This window comes from Lepisma saccharinum, chromosome 20, assembly GCF_977018435.1.
Source record: "Lepisma saccharinum chromosome 20, izLepSacc3.1, whole genome shotgun sequence".
Classification (NCBI taxonomy): domain Eukaryota; kingdom Metazoa; phylum Arthropoda; class Insecta; order Zygentoma; family Lepismatidae; genus Lepisma; species Lepisma saccharinum.
In genome coordinates, this window is record NC_139248.1 from 22,035,185 (window position 1) to 22,054,946 (window position 19,762).

The 19,762-nt window shown below is 37.8% G+C and overlaps 1 protein-coding gene across 5 annotated transcripts in view; it reads left to right on the top strand.

The window, feature by feature from the left end:
- Positions 1–19,762, top strand: part of uif (sushi, von Willebrand factor type A, EGF and pentraxin domain-containing protein uif) — a 227,839-nt gene that overhangs the window by 108,676 nt on the left and 99,401 nt on the right. For 4 of the 5 annotated variants that reach the window (XR_014443858.1, XM_083142169.1, XM_083142172.1 and 1 more), the window contains exons 5-8: positions 3,841–4,022; positions 7,727–7,867; positions 13,086–13,315; positions 14,930–15,123. Coding sequence is in view for 4 of the 5 variants with exons in the window: in XM_083142169.1 (XP_082998295.1) it covers positions 3,841–4,022; positions 7,727–7,867; positions 13,086–13,315; positions 14,930–15,123 (747 nt within the window). In the remaining variant the exon portion in view is untranslated. Of the gene's footprint in view, positions 1–3,840; positions 4,023–7,726; positions 7,868–9,883; positions 9,943–13,085; positions 13,316–14,929; positions 15,124–19,762 lie in introns of those variants that run through there. The other variant, XM_083142173.1, reaches the window with a different exon arrangement.

Consider the following 19,762-nt stretch of genomic DNA (forward strand, 5'->3'; position numbering starts at 1 on the left):
CTTTACACTCCCGCCCCCCCCCCCTCCTTTCCTCTAGTAAAAAACATAATTTGCGTACTGTCTGTATGGGGTCTACGCATATATTCAAATAATTTGAAGGTCATTTTAATAAACTTGCTTAATTTTTGGCGCTTACTTTACTCAAGCACTTAAAAGTCTGAAAAAGGAAACAGGTGCACACATCTGTTGTGCATTTAAAAATCGAAAAAAATGAGTAGGATTGCCAGGCAGGCGTGTATTAAGTAGAAGGATAGAAACTGCTGGCGAAGGTTAGCCGGAAGCATCTGGTCATGACTCACTGGGTCACGGTTCGTGACAAGTGTGACAAACTGTATCCCGTTAATCGCTGTAAAAATTTTAAAAAGCATGCCACTTTTATCTTTCCTGCCTCGAGCCGACATGATTTTGCTTTTGGAAAGGAGTCAGACTATTAAGTATTTCTATCCAGCCAGAAACGATGTAGCACTGAACTATTTCCATCGAAAAATAGTACGTACACTCTTGTTCACATAAAGTGGTACAGATTTAAACTGCTAAAATGTACAGCAATGTACAGTTTCTTCCAGTATCGCTTCGTCAGTCAGTGGCGTATTCTACATGTTAGCGCGTTTACCGCCTGTAAACCAACCCTTTTCATATATTTTTTACACTTACCTTTAATATATGGCAAAGCGCTCATTACGCAAACAATTAAAATTAGTTTCTAAACCAAAATTTAAGTAAATTATTTAATGAACTTACACTGGTTTACGTACGCCACTAAACGTTCTCCATCGAACCCTTGTGACGACCAGATTTCCTCCCCGGTTAGGAAGGGAGAAGGTTGAGCGACCCGAAGACATGTGGGTCTCGGCGCCTCGCTTGGGAGAGGCAGTGTTTCTACATGAAGGGAAATTTCCCTTGGTGCAAGAAAATCCAGGTCCAATTACAGGTAAAAAGGGAAATTTTATGAGAAATATAGAAATTTGCCGAAAATTTTGAAATGGTCGGATTTCTGTTTTTTCTTTACTTGCATGTTATTGGTGTTATATTTCTATTATATCTAATTAATCTAGATGGGTTGTATAATAAATATAAACAATAAATAAGAATTGTAGCGGGAAACCAGGTTAATTTTTCCGGATACGACACTGCTTCATCTGTAATCTTTGAAGTACAGTAATAAATGAAATAACTAGATTTGTGTTCCGTAAATGTGGCTGAAGACACGGTAAATCCGGTATGGGCTTTCGGGATGAAAAATTACGTTTGCTAATGCAAAGTGGGATGTATAAATATTGTCAGGCAAATTGTCCATCAGTAGGTTCATTCACTTTGTTTTACGTAATGTAAATGAAATTGAAGAATTGAAACAAAATTCCAACGAAGTTGCGCGCAACATCTACAACAGAAGGTACTAGGGAAATTGCAACCTTAAAAGACATGTATGTAGAATGTAGAAGAAAAATTAATAACAGCCTAATTGTGATGGACAATTTGCCTGGTAAGACTTATGCATCCCACTGTACAGTGAGATCCATAAGTATTGTTCAGAAAATTGTCCATGGCTCTTTTTGTTGTTTTTTTTTCTTTATCCTACGTATTTTTGAGGACTGTATGTTTACGTACGTATACTGGTTCAGAGGTTGTGAGCAGATTTTTTGGTGTTTTGTGTCAGTTCTTGAAGCTCTCATTGCATAAAACAAAGGGAGTTTTTATTTTTTATTTTAATTTGCTTTATTTTACTTCGCTTTTTGTGCCACTTTTGGCTAAATTGCGAAGATGGAGATGAGTGATGACATGATGAACTTGATGAATGGACACTCACAAACATCCACGCCCAGGCCGGGTTTCGAACCCGGAACCCCTAGCGTCGTACCGCGATGTGCTAGCCACTCCGCCACCGGCGCCGGCAAAACAAAGAGAGTAAACGTGGTGATGGACAATTTGCTTGGAAATACTTATGGATCTCACTGTACCACGCGTTTTTGATCAAGATCAGATTGTCATTGTTTGTTCCTGTTTATTGCCCCAACTCCTATGTCGTTACACCCCTTACAACTAACCCAGTGCTTCTCATGTGCGTCCTATTTGAGAAAGGCTGCTTGCGTTGACCGACGTGTGAAAGTTCAAGGTAAGCGTGCACCGTTATCGTATGCATTGCTCCTTGAATTTGTGTGAATCGGAGTCAACCTGTTTCACGCTCGTTTCTTGTTTGGTTCGCGTGAAAACGCACAGATAGTTTTCTCAGATACGTTTTGCATGCCCGCCGCGCCGTGGAAACAACTGCTCGGAGGCCAGTCTGTGAGAATTTGTCAGCTGCACGACATATTGTTTTCATACATTGGCAAGCAGCGAGGCTAATGATAGGTTTGTTAGTCGGTTTTTGTATGAGAATTCATCTTAATTGTTACAAAACGAAGTCTACAGAAATGCACCATACTTTCTTATGGCCACCTCCCCCCCCCCCCATTTTCTTTATATTGCACAACATTGTGGAAAAAATCTCTAGAACTTGAAATTGTTATCAGCATGGAGGAGTAGCCAAGGTAGAAAACATACAAATGGATCAGGCCCGTGCCCAGAATTTTATTTCCCGGGGGGGGGGTCATCCCTTATCAGCAGCCGCCATCTAAAAGCGAAAAAAATAGGGGGTGTTTGTGAATTGAATGTTTAGAACCGTTAAAAAAATGCTCTGGGCGCAGAATTTCATTTGAGAGGGAATTCAAAGCGGCAACGAAACATTACTACCCCGGGGCTACTTGCCTGAGATTTGTCTGTTGGATATATTTTGTGTTCAAGAAATTTCGTGTGACGTAGTTTGCATTCGAGAGCCTTTTACCGAAATGTTTTCGAATCTCAGATGCTGGGATTATTAATCATACTCAAAATCTTGAATATAGAATAGCCTAGTTGAGAAGGCCCAATAGTTAGCGCTGCCGCCTTTGCGAGTTTTCCTGAATTCGATCTATGGTGGAATGTGTTGGCCCAGCATAGTTAGGATCAGAAACAGTGGCGGCACCAGGATTAATCATCGTAGGAGTACTGAGGGGCTGCGGAATGAAATTTATGAAATTTGGAGATGCGAAGTTGAGAATGGCCCCGCCTAGTCCGCTGCACTTTTTGACACTCTGTGTCGTGGTGTCAAGCTGGTGCAAGGAAATTGCGTTCAACCAAGTAGACGTTGTACGCAAGAATGGCTGTGTTAAGTTCAGAAGATTCAACAAATGACTGTCTGCTAAGGCTGTTCTCGCATTGTGCGATAAGGGAGACAGACCCCTGTCTGCTGCTTTAAACATTCATTTGATTGGCTAGCACGCACCACGTAATAATACACCACACTGTATACCGTTTCAGAACGTAGTGCAAATTGTGCTGACACCAAATACACTACGTTACAATTACAACAAATCAACGAAGTAGACGCCTCAGTGTTGCACTTGGGAATCAACTAGACACGTGAGTGCAAAGAGAGTCAATCAAAAGGTGCAGCTAACTGGACGGGGCTAATAAAGAAAACACAAAATCTGCACACATGTTTTAGTCACTGCATCAAATACCAATCAACTCTTAGTGGGATTCTGTGAAAATATGCCAACGAAACTGAAGGCTACTAGTGGCCTGCGTAATTTTTGTTTGTTTTGACCACAACCATATTATTTGTAATGTGAAACTAACAAAGCTTGTTCAAGACAGGCCAGAAACGTTGTGTCTAACACTCCAAGAAAATGGGAATACGGAAATGCAAATAATAATAATGACTTCACATGCATTTAGATGGAAAATGATATATTTTTTTCTAAAGCACTATTGAGTTGTCCAGGCTTGAATATAATTTTATTTTTCTTTATTCTGTTACAGGTATGGTAGCGATTTAGTATTAGTAGAATCATACGCAGAAAATAACTACTCGGCGAGCCTAGCGGGTAGAACGCTCGCACCCGGCGAGCGACCAGATTACTGGCTGGGCCTTGCGTCACTTGATGATCTCCGAACGAATACGTTAGAATCAGCGGCTGGAGTGCTCGTCTCGCAATATGCAGGTGAGTGATTCGTACAACTCTTCTGTTCTATCTATTAGTGTTCGTCTCGAAGCGCACAGAGTGCTAGTTGGGGAGAATTTCTGTCCCCAGGTAGGCGGAGGTTACTCTGTGGTTCGGCTATGGCCGACCGTGTTAAATGGTCAGCATCGAAGATTCGGGTTCGAGTCCCGGCATGGGTGTTCTGAGAGAGGGGGCTACACGTTATAAACACATGTGCGCTTCAGATCTTTGATATACCTAAATCTAGTCCAGGAATGTCCTTTTGTATCCAAAAAGTGGAATATCAGGATAATGTCCAGATTAGGTTTAATTCAATTCTACTCCAGATCATTTTCTAATCACACTCAAATAAAAACATCCAGATAATGTGAACCAAGCAGCATTCATGTTCAAAACATATCCAAGAATGATCCATAGAATGTTCATGAAAGATTCTTCCTGGATATCCCATGCATGTTCCCTGGACGGACATATGGATATCCAGGGGTAGTGGCGGCGATTGGGTTGCAAAACTGGGGGGCAAGGACATTTTACTTTACCTTGGTGGGATAACGTTTAGCATAATGCGGGGGCAAAAAGTGGCAAAAGCCCCCCCCCCCCCCTAATCGCAGCCACTGTCCAGGGGATATCCAATGGATCTATACTGGATATTCTTTGATATCCAGACAGGCCCGTAGCTAGAATTGACCTCCAGGGGCGGTTCACGGGTTATCTGGGGGGGGGGGGGCTTTGTAAACCAAGTCCATTTTTCAAAAGTAAAATAGTATTAAATGAAGGTATATTATGTGTGTCGGGGGTCATTAGATTAATTTAAAATATAAAATTTAGAAATATCATAGAAATACTGCAGCCTATTTTTCTATATCTTCTAAAACACCTCTTGAAGTGCTAATGACTGCTGCTGACACCATCCCTTAATACACACTCCATACTATTTTTGATGATGCAGATATTTATATCATACATGTTAAAATGTACAATATTTACTTCAATCATATAGCCTACCGTACATTCCATCCCCGGCCAAAGCAATAAAACTTGGGATCTGTTGACGCAGAAGTTGTGAACAAATTAATATATTCTGTCTACATTTTCACCTCAAACAAATTAGAATACAAAATAGTTTTACCTAATGTCAAGGAGGCTCGCGGCAGTGCCAGGGAGGGGGGAGGGGCTGAGGCCCCCCTGACCTCTGCCTGGCTACGGGCCTGTATCCAGAACTTCAGCACTACCGGAAATACATCCATTATTGTATCTTGGACATTTGTGTGCTGCATGGGTTGTGAATATCCCTTGATCAGTTTCATCTAATCATCATTCATCCTCATTGTTGCAATTAGCCAAGTGACAGTTTTTCGGATGGGGTTGAACAGGCTGTTGATATAAGAGTGAAGAGTAGCTAGAAATAATAATGATCAAATAAGTTATCATCACCAACTAATAAACTATTATTGCATTGCATATTATTATTATAACCTTGGGGAACTACTCTATTTCACTTTTGGTTATATTGCATCTCTTTTCTACCTCTTTGGTTAATCGTGACGACGAGGGTGAATGATGAAGACATGGAATGGATGACGGAACAAACACAATAATACATCTACACCTTAACCTGGGTTCGAATCCTGGGACCTCTGGTTTTGGGGGTTTGCGAGTGAAATCTGAAATCTGAAAATATTTTTTTAAATATCGTACCACGAAGTATTTTGTGAACAATTCTTGCCTAACTCATTCCAGAAAAATATTTAAAAGTTAGTACATGCCTGACGAAGCTACCAGACAGGTGGCGAAATCGACAGCGAACAAAAAAAAAACTGCATAGAAAAACGAACTATAAATTTATAATCTCTCTCTGCTTAACCGCTAAACAGATATCTTTAGATACAATGTAAGGTTTTTGCTTATTTTCAAATTTCAAATGAGCAATACTAATTTCAATGGGAGGAGACTCACTAGTTCAACCTCACTCACATGACACCCATATATAACGACATGCTCAAAAGGAAAAAGGAAATATTTAATTTATGAAAAAAAGTAATGGGAACATGAAAACCAAGAAAATATCTGGACGATATATTATAGTCCCCTAAATCAAAATGGTGCAACACAATTCTCGTATTCCATGAACCTTCTTCAATACACACGGTGATCGTAAAAGAAATAGCTAGACAGATGAAGCGCATTATAAATCGAAAACTGTTTGTTTTATCAGGAAGCATTTCGTACTGTTTTATGTATAAAGTCTTGAAATTTACAACCTCCACTTTCAGTTTGTTTTATCAGGAAGCATTTAGTACTGTTTTATGTAGAAAGTCTTCAAATTTACAACCTTCACTTTTAAGTTTGTTTTCGTGACGTCAGCATCACGTGAGCTCCTTTGACGTCAGTCTAGCAATAACGCCGCTAGCCAGGTATAAAAGGCTTTCCTTTCTATGTGCTTGAACACATTGTTTTCTGTCGTGTATCAAAAGGATCACAGAATATTTGTAACTTAGCGATGTAAACTTCAGGACATACTCTTCCAACCATGTAAGTGAGCATTCCCTGACATTCGCTACGAGACTCGGCGGCAAGCTGCCCGGCATCAGCGCTTGTCTTTCCCGGTGAACGGGTCAGCGACAGTCGGCTATTAAAATTACAGTTTTCATATTGTGTACTAACCTTGACTACAGAAGGTGTTGAAAATGATGTCCCTCTGCTGCAACACATTCCTGGCATCTCCGAAGGAAATTGGCATTTACACGTGCAAGTTCGTCCACTGTAATTCTCCCGATTTCTCGTACAATACTCTCTTTTAACTCACGGATGGTGTGCGGATTGTCTTTGTATACTTTATTTTTTAGATTTCCCCATTTTTCTTTCAACTTTTATTCGGAACTCACCTTGTTACTCTAAACTTTTTTACGAGGTTTAATATAGTGGTCCTATGTGGAACGGGAACACCAGGAAATTTCGTTGCAAAACGTCGTCGCACTTCTCCACGATTCCTCTTTCCGAAGTAACACTCGACAAGATAAATCCTTTGTTGTAATGTAAACTTTTGTGGTGCCATATTAAGCCACAATATCAACACACGGACACGACACAACACAACTTCCGAGGGAGGATTATACTGGCGTCAGTCTGCAACGTCAACAGAAAGGGAAAGAGAGCGCATGCAGGGAGAGCGAAAAAAACAGACTGTAGCATGCGACTGTCGCGGACCCGTTCATCGGGAAAGACAAGCGCTGATGCCGGGCCGCTTGCCGCCGAGTCTCGTAGCGAATGTCAGGGAATGCTCTGTATTTCAGCCACGTTATTAAAACTCTTTGTTTCTGTAAAACTTTGAATCTGTCTATTTCTTTTAGGCCCACCCTGTATTTTGCAAGTTTAACAAGTTACATTGGAAGTATATTGAACAGTTACTTTGTTGACAGAATTTACCTTCAATTCATAATACCCATTCAAATTTCGAAACATGCGTGAAAAAAATATTCTCAAAGAAGAATTCGAATTTTTATTTCGTGATTACATCTTTTAGTTATTGATATAATTTTTCCACCTCCCAATGTTAATTGTGACAATGATATTGTTGAAATAAAGGATAATTTAAAGAAATAATATGAATTTGGAGCTAATTGGTGGTTAGTAATTTTAGAATAAGTGCCTTGAAATGTTTTTATGTGCAAGAACTTGTTCTCAATTGTGCTTGAATGTTGCAGGTTTCTGGGCATTGGCTCAACCAGATCCCATACAAGGGGAATGTGTAGAAGCTTCAATCACTGATGACATCCAATCGTGGCAGCTCACCACTTGTGAAAGCTTATTGCCATTCCTATGTCGGGCATCTGCATGTCCTAGAGGTAAGTCGCCTTTTCCTTCTTACTATGTCTCCATTTTTTAAAACTTTTTTAATGAACTAACTTTAGGGTTACCAGACGTCCGGATTTTCCCGGACATGTCCTACATTTTAGCCTTATGTCCGGCGTCCGGGAGGAATTTGAAAAATATCATAAATGTCCTACATTTTGAGCGTCACATAATATTAATTAGGAAAGTAGGTAACAGAAAAAAAATCATGCAAGTTACAAGTCCATGGACTGCGCTTCCAAACTCAATGGTGAAATTTATTTTGATTCAGTCATTGCCCAAAAAGAAAAAAGTTTGTCCTGCTATTAAACATACGAAAAACCGGAAGCACTTAATGAACATATTTTTGGACCACTTTCTGATAACGTCACTGTTCAATGCCTGAGCAGAATTTCTTGCCTTAGGGTTTATACTGATGGAACAAGGTGTTGCCATTCTTATTCAATATAATTTGATTGTAAAGCAGGGGTATAGAGAACAAAGTTATTCAGGGTGTCTACCAGTCAAGAAAGTCTTGGTAGTCAGAAAAAGTAAAGAAATCAACAAATAGGTCAAGAAGTCAATACAAAGGCAATAAATTATTCTTGTGGTCAAGAATTTTTGCTATCATAATGACTGATTGGTTGATTTAGTTTATTTTACTTAACTTTTTTCTCTCCCTTTGGTTAATCGCGAAAATGATAATGAATGGCGGTAATGTAAGATGGATGAAGAGACAGTCACAAACATGTAGGGACAACCGACACAAGCCCCACATAAGATTATACTGGCTTGAGTCCAGATGCCAAAGCCTTGCTCGTTTGCCAAAAACAGTTCAGGATGCATTAATGCGAGAAAGCAGATCTAATTCTCTTCTTAAATTCAACTTCAGTTTTCATCTTAACTGGCCCTTTGGTAGGGGTTTTCAATAAATAAATATTTATTTTCTTAATTACTAATTTCCAACTTTACCTAAGTAGGGGTCGGATAAATAAACGTTAAGAAAGACGGGAAAAAGGTATAGAAAAGTCCAGAATTCTGGATGTGTTATTTTGGTAGACACCCTGTTATTGAACTAAAGACTACCCAAGATGAAATTCCTCGAACTTTAAACTTCTCGAATTTTAAATTACGGTAATTGCTGAATATTTGTTTAATATTACAGGTCTTAATTCAACTGTTCAGAGAGTACTTTTATTACCATCAGCACAACAGACTAACGAGAGAAATTATTTTTTCATAAAGTCTGTAAAATGTCTGTTACTGGTCCTTATAATTTCAAAGAGTTTGACTGTCCACTCTAACATAAATATAGTTTGACTAAACCTGAAATTTTGATAAAAATTGTCTCCTCAGAGAAGTACCACTTAAATCATGTAGTAAGAGGTGCATTGATTAGTATGATTGCGAGTCTTGAAATTTTGCATTTAAAAATTCATTAAGAATTAATTTTTTTTAACACTGAAAAGTGTAATTTTTCAACTACTTTCTAACGTGGTCTATAGATTTTATGTATTATTTATGGAGAATGTTTTGTGTCCTACATTTTGACTTAATGTCCTACATTTTGGGACAGCATGTCCTACATTTCCCTTACAGCGATCTGGTAACCCTAACTAACTTCAAGCTTCTATCATGTTGTATACAGCTAACTGTCGATCTTAGATCAAATCCTGATCTTGGGTCAAAGAAATACGTTTGGCAACGTGACAAATCCAGACATGTCGCTAGTGTGCCTGTGATGTTGCCAATTGTCCAACACTAAAGAGCAAACATTTTAAAGTCTGTTTCGGAAAATGCATGTATTTAATATTTGAATAAAGAATAAATCTAAGGTGCTGGACGTAATAAATATTCGAACATGTAAATTTAGTAAAACCACGTAAATTATATACTAAACGGCCATTTATTGCTTGTGCAAGTTCCACATGGATGATTTGTCATTGACAGCGAAAGCAACTATCCGTTCTCCGTTGTAAAATATGCTTGCATAAATATAATTTTTTTTTAAAAAAAATCTGTATTTCTTTTTAATGCTGAATACAGATATAACAACTTTGTTATACTCGGATTTGGAGCTATTGCTCATGTGAGGAGATATTTATTATATTTATTTTGTGATTACATGATAACATGTTACAGGTGGACCATTAGTTCCTGTAAGTAGTATAGAGAATTTTCCTTGCACATAATTGAATAACTTACGTTGTGAAATGTAAAATGTATTTGCGTAATGTATGGAAAGAAATATTGGCTAGAATTTACAATATAGAGAAAGTCTCCAATTTCGTTAATTTTCGGTATACTAACTAATTTTGGCCTCCTAATCATGAATCTGTTGTAAAAAACCGGGGGTCACGTCTGGAAATTGTACAAAAATTGTTCGTTAGCGCCAAAAGCCATCCACGGGTAGCCCCACGAACCATTGACGTTAGCCCCAAAAACCATCCACGGGTAGCCCCACAAACCATTGACGTTAGCCCCAAAAACCATCCACGGGTAGCCCCACGAACCATTCACACGAGGTTAGGTTAGGCCTGTTAGGTTAGGTTCCATTAGCACTCATTTCATCCCTAAATTCATCGAAAAAATTAGGGATCGTACTAGAATTGAACATCATAAATCATTTTCTTGTAAAACAACGGCGTAGGTGGACACAATGACAGGAGATTACATTTTTGTTCGTAAAACTACACATATACACCTACATGTAAAAAAAATTCAATCTGCTTTTTTTCAAATTTTCAGACGTGACCCCCGTTTTTTTTCAACAGATTCGTGATTAGGAGGTCAAAATTAGTTAGTATACCGAAAATTAACAAAATTGGAGACTTTCTCTATATTGTAAATTCGCTCCGAAATATTGAAACAACAATGGCTTTGACCTCTCTGATGTAAATTATGCCCAAAACAAATAAAATTCGAAATAAAATATATGTTATTTATATGAGGAGAGAAAGCTTTACCAACTAAAATGCAATGTGCAAGGTTCATAAACCAGTAGATATATACACTACAGCCAAAGTTACATGCTCTGTTCCATTCTGCGGACAAAATTGAATTGCAATAATGACTCTTGGCTTGGCTGGCAGTAAAGCGAAATGGTAATATTTTATACTCCCTCTTCATCCTAACGCAAGTTTGACAATGATATCAACAAGAAAACGTGAGGGGGTCATATTTTCTGTTTGTATCAACCCTTGATTGTACTGGCTAATGGAGGATCAACTGCTTTATACAATCGAGCCGTAATGTTTTGTATTTTTTCTGTTATGCTTGAATAGCTCAAGTGGTGCTGATTTTATTTAAAGCTTGAGAACTGTGTTCGATTGCAACCTACCAGTCTAATGATTGTCGTGCACCATGGCCGTGTGGTCTAAGGTGTCAGGCTATGGGATATTTGCGCTAGTTTGAGTCTACTGGGAAAAGAATATTAACTTTTCTCCCAAGATTTCGGCCAGTGTATAGGACCGTTGGCTACCCACCGTCGTGGGGAAATGGGGAGCTACGAGAAATGAGTAACATAACCAGGTCCTGGAAATCTACAACAAATATGGGTCGTTGTGCTGACCACACATCACCCCATACTGGTTGGATGATTACCCAACTCGGTACTACTTTACTATACCAGAGACACCTGTCAATGATTTATTTTGCACTTTTTTACATTGCTAACGTACTATTCTGCATTGCGGAACATTTATTTAGGTGAAATAATGAATTTCTAACGAAAATAATGTCTATTTCTTACATTAACATTAACGAGTACTTACTGTTCTTCCTTATTTCCACAAAATATGGCGATAGCTTACCCGTTCATCGTGCGTTGTGCCAGTGTTTTGTCGATTTGGAGTGTGCATGCAGTTTTGCAACCTTGTTCACCGAAAAATAACTAAATTAAAAAAAAAAAATTAAAACCACTTCACGAAATTTTTCCACGAAAAAAAGTTCAATTTTTGACATAAAGAGTAATTATTATACCATTGACGTTAGCCCCCAAAACCATCCACGGGTAGCCCCAAAAACCATTGACGTTAGCCCAAAAATTCATGATAGCCCACGAACCATCACGGGGATGAGGTATGCCTACTAGGTTAAGTTAGGCCTGTTAGGTTAGGTTCCATTAGCACTCCTTTCATTCAATTTAGCATATACGGACAACAACACGTCATCTAATAGTGAAAAGACGGCGTGGGTTGAAACACTGACTACGGCGTTTACGTCATCAAACACATGGAATATTGTGCTCTCATGCAGAAAGCAAATGGCGGCAGCAGCAATAGCGAGTCGGAAAGAGATTTTCGTAGAAAACCACATGCATTCGCATTAAAATGGATCAAAACTACATTACCGAACATCAACAATTCTACAGAAAATGATTTGTGTAAGTACTTTATCCTGTAAATTTGAAGAAATCCGTCTCTGGAATAGTAAAGTGTTACCCCCAACTCTGCCGAGACATGTGGAAGTAAGCCCGGCAGTCAATACCTTTCATAATATAAAAAAAACATTTTTAGAAATTTTAGTTGCCATAATACACTTTACATCTATTAGATTTGTACTGGGTGTTTCAATGAATAGTGCAACTTTAAGTACTCTACACCTAAGACAAAATAATACATAATACCTAACAAAACATACAAAATTAAGACAAAATGAACTACTTTATTCATTGAAGAAAGAATACCACAAGGAAATACAGATACAATCCTTATGTTTTGATTTATTAGAAAATAACATTATTACGATGACCTCAATGCATTCCACACACTCTCTATCAGTCCTTGGGGAGAAATTTGAGCCACCTCTTCCCGGATCCAATCTTTAAGTTCACGAAGGGTGCATGGGGTTGGTTGGAAGACATTTGCTGACAAATACCCCCAAAGAAAATAATCTCATGGACAGGTCATGATCTGGTGGACCAAGGAATATCCCTGTTGTTTTTGTAGTATGCATTTTCAGGGAAGGTGCGCTATCTCTTCGACTTCTTAACTGAATGGTAAACAGGGGCTGCAAGATGTCTGTAGTCACCTGTTACATCTGACACAACAACTAGCTATATCCAGTGTTGCGAAATTGCCAGATTCATTGCCGCACCTTGTATATTCATAATTATAATAATAATATTACATTGATGGGCTTCAAAATATAAAACGAAAATTCTCTGGTATGCTAGAAATTGTGAGAAAGCTACTAAAGGCTATTTCCACTTATAATCACATTCTGTTGCAGGTTCATTCCATTGTTCCAATGGCAAGTGCATCAATGAAGCATTCCGATGCGATAAGCAAGATGACTGTGGGGACATGTCTGACGAACTGGACTGCCCTGGAAACTGCCACTACTACATGGCAAGCAGCGGGGATGTTGTGGAGTCCCCCAACTACCCTCACAAGTACAACCCTCTGGCAGATTGCAAGTGGACTCTGGAAGGCCCTCAGGGACATAATATCGTTCTCCAGGTATTCACTTACATTCATTATTATAGAGCGACCACAAGGAAAAGAACCTTCGGCGAAAAGTCTCCATGCACCTCTTCCTTCTTCCATTCAACTCGGGCCATAAGGAAGCATGTTCCATTCTGTCCCTCCCCTCCACGTGGGAGTACGGTGCACAGGAGTCGCGGGTCTGCGCAGTTTTTTTTTTTTTGCTTGTGGTTCCACTATAGTTTGACTTGAATTGCAAATATTCTGTAAATGTTTTCATAGAAGCCTATGAACACCTTTCCCTAAAAAATTGTTCATAGTTTAGTTGCCCAGCCTTACTTTGCTTATATCTTTTCTACTTCGAAAATGTGCAAAAATCGTGTGTAAGCTTCCATTAGAATTAATGAGCAAGGACTACTGTCCAGAATCTAGCAATGTTCATAGGATAAATATTAATAAAAATATAAAATCTTATGAGGCTGTTAATTATTATTTGTTTATATTTTTTAGAAAGTTAGATATTTGCATGAAATCAAACAAAATAATTTAATGTTACTGGTCTTAAGATATCAACTACTTACTGTTTTTCTAATAGTTATTTGGGATTACATTATTGTACTAACTTGAAAACTAGTCTTGTTAACATTATTCATGACAGAACATTGATATTTTTTTCCGGTGCTTAAAGTACTCAAGTAAAATATGTTTGACTTTACCACATACCATTTGTTATTTTTGACAATATGTATCTATACAGTAATTTTTCAGTGTTCTATAGGTCATTTAAATATTGCATTACCCTGATCACGTTCATTGTTATCATATTTCGTCATGCTTATTCTAACATAACTCCCCACACATACCGCTCCATAATAATGTATGTTTTCAAATCTATTTACGCCAATGTTCTTGAACATACAGTCAGTTCTGCAAATGGTACCAACTTATATGGATAAATATGTAATTTATATCAGATTTTAATGAATGAGTCATGGTAGCTCAGTCATTAGGGTGTCTGACTACCATGCGAGAGACCCGGGTTCGATCTCCAGTGGGGGAGAACTGGGATTTTTTCACCTACTCAAGCAGCTCCAGCACCCACCCAGCATCATATAAAGTGGTTACCTGCAGGAAACGGGAGGGAGGGGGTTGAATGCGGCCAGGGACGTGGTGCTGATCAAGAAAGGGTGGGGCCCTAACTCCACAATACCTATATGCCTTCATGGCATGATGTAAAGTACAGGGGAGAACTTTACTGTTTTTTAAAAGGAAGGTGACATAATATCTTTTTGAAAAATATGATGGACCTTCATTTCTCAGATATATCTAAAATGATCAATTTCTTTTTCCCTGATCTTTTCCTTTGTCTAATGTATTTTCTCTTACATCTAAATTTAAAACTATAAACAGCTGAATTTATAAGCATTTGTAAAGTAGGATTTACAGCAAGCAAATAAATTATGGTAATATCAATACGAAATTGAATGTTCAGTGAAGCTTTAATGTTGTTTTTGTGCTGCCTTCTAAAAGATAAATGCAACATGACTGTGTTGCATTTGGTGTTAGATTTTTTCCAAATTTCAAGTGCATTACAATCAATGTTGTTTATTTTACCAGACTTGTCTAATCATTCCTTACTTTGTTTTCCAGTTTTCAGAGTTTGAGACTGAAAAGACATTTGACACAGTGCAGATCATGGTCGGTGGAAGAACGGAAGACAAAGCTGTCAACCTGGCAACACTTTCTGGCAAGCAGGACCTCAGCAGCAAGCTCTATGTATCAGCATCAAATTTCATGATCATCAAGTTCAGTACTGACGGCTCTGTCGAGAGGAAAGGCTTCAGGTAATTGCATATTTTTAAGGATTACAAAATATATGCATTTTACATATTTTAATGGAATATGTTGAGATATTGGTGTTGGTTTTGTGGTACCATCAGTCTGTCTTCTATTGCAGGTATCTATACAACAAAAACAAACTGTACAAAGTTTCATTTGAATACTCTGTAAACACTTGAATTTTTCAGGAATTTGAAATATCATAATGTTTGTCTGAAAGAAGAGAGAGTTTTTAGCTAAAGGTTTAGCAGTGCCTTAACAGTATATATTCAATTTAATTGTACAATTTACATGCTTAAGTATGGTAGAAATGTTATAACAGTATTTGGATAAAACAGGGTGGCTACTCACTGGGAATTCCTTAAATTCTGGGAATTATGCGTGAATTATTGGCTCCGGGAATTATGCGTGAATTCTACTTGAATTTTTTTCCGTAGACATGAAAAATTACAACTTTTATTAATCCAAATCCTGATCCTATTCTCATTTTATCCAAATAAAAATTATTTTCGTAAAATATTCTTGCTTGCTTCGCTCGCAATTTCTGCATTTCTTAGTCTTATCAAGTTTATAACCATAGCTAGGGGACTGCGGGAACTATCTAAATGGAAAAAATTGTAAAATTGATTGATTGATTTGTGGTTTTAAGTCCACTTTATGCACAGAAAGGCTAACTGGGACTGGACCTACAGTTTAAAGTTGGATCCGAACCACTGTGCCATGTGCCTCCACCAGGTATCGAACCTGTGACCCCTTGATCACAAGGCAACGATGTTACCACTACACCATCGGGGAGGCACAAAAGTTGTTAAAGAGAGAATGTGAAATTATTTGCACTCTATAAAATCAATATTGATTTCAGCCTGCAAAAATTTAGATTCAAAAATTTTCTTCCTCGCTTCGCTCACATTATTTCATTGTTCTCCGTAATGCATTATATTGTAAATTATTATCAGACAGAGAAATAACACTTGTCTTAACCCGCGATCGCTCGCGCTATTAGATAAAATATAACAATTGCAAAACTTTTGTTATTTCTAGATTGTTACTGGAGGTAACAATGCGTTAAGTCTAAAATGCCTCCTTTCATGTCTCTACTTGTCAACACTGTAGCAAATGTTATTGAAATTAAAAGCGAAACCTTATACTAGCGGCTTTGATCCTAGCCGAGTGCATTGTTAGATTTTTTCTAACATGAGAGTTATCATGTCACATTTCCATCGAATGATTGTACAACAGTTTTCCTTTGGGAAATACCGCTTTCATTTATTATTCCGTCTGTGTACAGTGTAGTGGAAAGGTGCATTGGTTCTTCCAATCTGATGATTGTTGTTTTTGGCATTGTGTTATTGAAGAGAGTAGCAGTAAAATGTCTGACAAACAAACTAAACAGTACATGATGTGGCTGGAAGAAGAAGACACAGATGAAGTGGACATTGGACCTCAAGACACAGGTTGGGAAACCGATACAGACGGTCCATCAGAACATGAGGAAGTGCATACCGAGACAGAACAGTCAGTTAGAGATTCTGATGATTCTGTGACAGTTTCAAGACATGTGAATCGTGATACGTGTCGAGGCAAAGATGGTTCAACAATATGGTTCAAGCAAAAAGCCCCACCAAGTAAAATCGCCAGACAGAATATTGTCACACAGTTACTAGGTGTGATAGGTGGGGCCAAGAATTTGAAGTCAATTCTAGACTGTTGGAAACTGTTCTTTCTGGATTCTCTAATTACATGTATTGTCCAATACACAAACGTAAAGCTCAAGGAAATGGCACCTTCCTACTCACGTAATACACGGGACTGCCCTCTAACTGATTTTGAAGAAATTTCAGCATTCCTAGGAGTACTATATCTTGCTGGAGTAAAGAAGTCACATCACCTAAATACAGATGAGTTGTGGGCCACAGATGGAATTGTACCAGACTTTTTCATCGCGTCAATGAGCAAACGAAGATTTCACACTCTTCTCCAAGCTGTTAGGTTTGATGATATCACTACATGAGCACAAAGGAAGCAAGAAGACAACCTATCTCCAATTAGAGAAATATTCGATGACTTTGTTAGTGTCTGCATGAATAGTTACAGGCCAAGTGCTTACACTACCATTGATGAGATGTTAGAAGCATTCAAAGGACGATGCAAGTTCAGACAATACATTGCAAATAAACCTGCAAAATATGGCATAAAAATATATGCACTCTGTGATGCTAGAACATTCTACACTCTAAATATGGAAATTTATGCAGGAAAACAACCATCCGGGCCTTACCAAGTTTCCAATGATGCACAAAACGTGGTCTTGCGATTAATACGTCCAATTGACAACAGCGGAAGGAATGTGACCATGGACAATTATTTTACCTCCATACCTCTAGCTAATGAACTGTACACCAACCACAGGTTGACACTAGTAGGAACTCTTCGATTGAATGAAAGAGAAATTCCACCGGAATTTGTATCTGTGAAGGAAAGGCTTGGAAACAGCAGCATGTTTGCGTTTGGAGAGAAACCATCTAATATTTGTCTCCTCTGCTCTTATGTGCCAAAGAAGAAACAGAAAAAAAATGTTATGATGATTTCCACCATGCATAATGACGGCGGCATTGATCCTGACTCTGGAGAGGCAAAAAAGCCAGAAGTGATTACTTTCTACAATCTCACAAAAGGAGGAGTGGATGTTGTAGATCATCTGAAATCTGAATATTCTGTTTCAAGAATAAGCAATCGCTGGCCTCTCACAATATTTTTCAGCCTTCTCAACATTGGAGTAATAAATGCTCAGATAATTTACAAAACAAATACAGGCGACTTGTTGGCTCGTAGAAAATTTGTTACGCAACTTAGTATGATGCTTACAAAACCACATATGATGAGATGGATGTCAGTTCCAAATGTATCACTTCGTCTGAAGGAGAAAATAAAAAGTATTGCAAGCATTGAAAGTCTGCCGAAAACTGAGAGAACTCTTGAATCAGAGGAAAAGTCCCGATGTGCCTATTGTTCCAAAAGAAAGAATCGATTCACATATCATTCATGTAGTAAGTGTTCCTCCACAGTATGTAAAGAACATACAGAAACAACTGTTTATGTTTGCCGTGAATGTGCTGCAAAAGAAGTTGACTCTGAATCTGATTAGAAAGATCCTCAATTATAAAACTTTTTGAATTTGAATTTATATCAATAATAAATTGTATTTTAATGTGCTTATTTGCATTAATGTTTTAAATATTCATAAAGAAGAATGCTGTAACAATGTAAAATGATTTCAATGTTTAATAAAACATGTTTGATAAAATATATTTTGCAAATATTAAGTGATAACTGAAAAAAAACAAGTTGTTAGAAAAAATCTAACACGCGAGTTATCGCGTGACACATGAAGGCGCGAGCGATCACGGGTTAATGGATTTTGTTTAAAATGCACGAACAATTGTTTTGAGGAAAGGGAGTGTGCACATTTCAGAGACAATTTATGTAATTTTTGCTGTTGGTTTATTGTGAGATGGATGAATTGGTTGTGTAATGTATTTAAATAATATATGTTGTATAAAATATGTATTAAAGAAACTTTGAATATGTACACAATATAGTGTCTACGTCGCTCCATGTTGCATATATGTGAAACATATATCGTCCATCAAAGTTATACATGTTAATGTAAAAAAGAATTATATTTGGAATGCATTTATCAAGCATTTTCTGTCTTTCAAAAATAGTTTGTTTGCTTGTTTTATATTATTAATGTGAAATTGAATGTATTGAAAAAATAATTCAAATAGTTTGTTAGAACACAAATGCTTTAGCACCAACTTCTACTCCCTTTTTGCATAATTTAAGAGGATATTAACGTCTTTGATACTACTACTATACTACTACTACTACTAATAATAATAATAACAACAACAATGTTGGTGAGCCTCCCCAATGGCGCAGTGGTAGCGTTATCGTCTTGTAATCAAGTGGTCCTGGGTTCGATACTCAGTGGAGGGACATAGTGGTTCGGATCCCACTTTAAGCTGTAGGTCCAGTCCCGATTAGCCTTACTGTGCATAAAGTGGACTTAAAACACCAAATCAATCAATCAACAATATTGGTCCCGGCGGGTTTGAATCCCTGCTTGGGCATGGATGTTTGTGAGTGTCCATTCATCAATTTCATCATATCACTCATCTCCATCTTCGCAAATTAGCCAAACGTGGCACAAGAAGGGAAGTAAAATAAAACAAAACAATAATAATAATAATAATAGCATCTGCTTGAATTGTTAGAAAGTTCGCCTTGAAAACCGGGAATTATACTTGAATTTTATCGTGGTCCTAGAGTAGCCACCCTGTAAAAGAAAATGATATACAATAATCTCAAATGTTAAAAAAATCATACTAATTCAACAAAGCAGTTAAGATTTCGAATTCAATTGATATACGTTAGATAAGGCATAACTTACACCACATGCCATCACTTCACTAAGTAATCAAGTCCAGTTTTGGTATGTACTTACTTTGCTCTTTAGCTTTCACCACATTATGTGGCTTCCTCAGGAGATAAGACAGGAATAGTGAAGGTTAAAAATGTGGGGGAGGTAAGTTAAGGTTAAAAAGATGAAAGGCAATCCATGGTAGAGTAGTTTTCACAGCA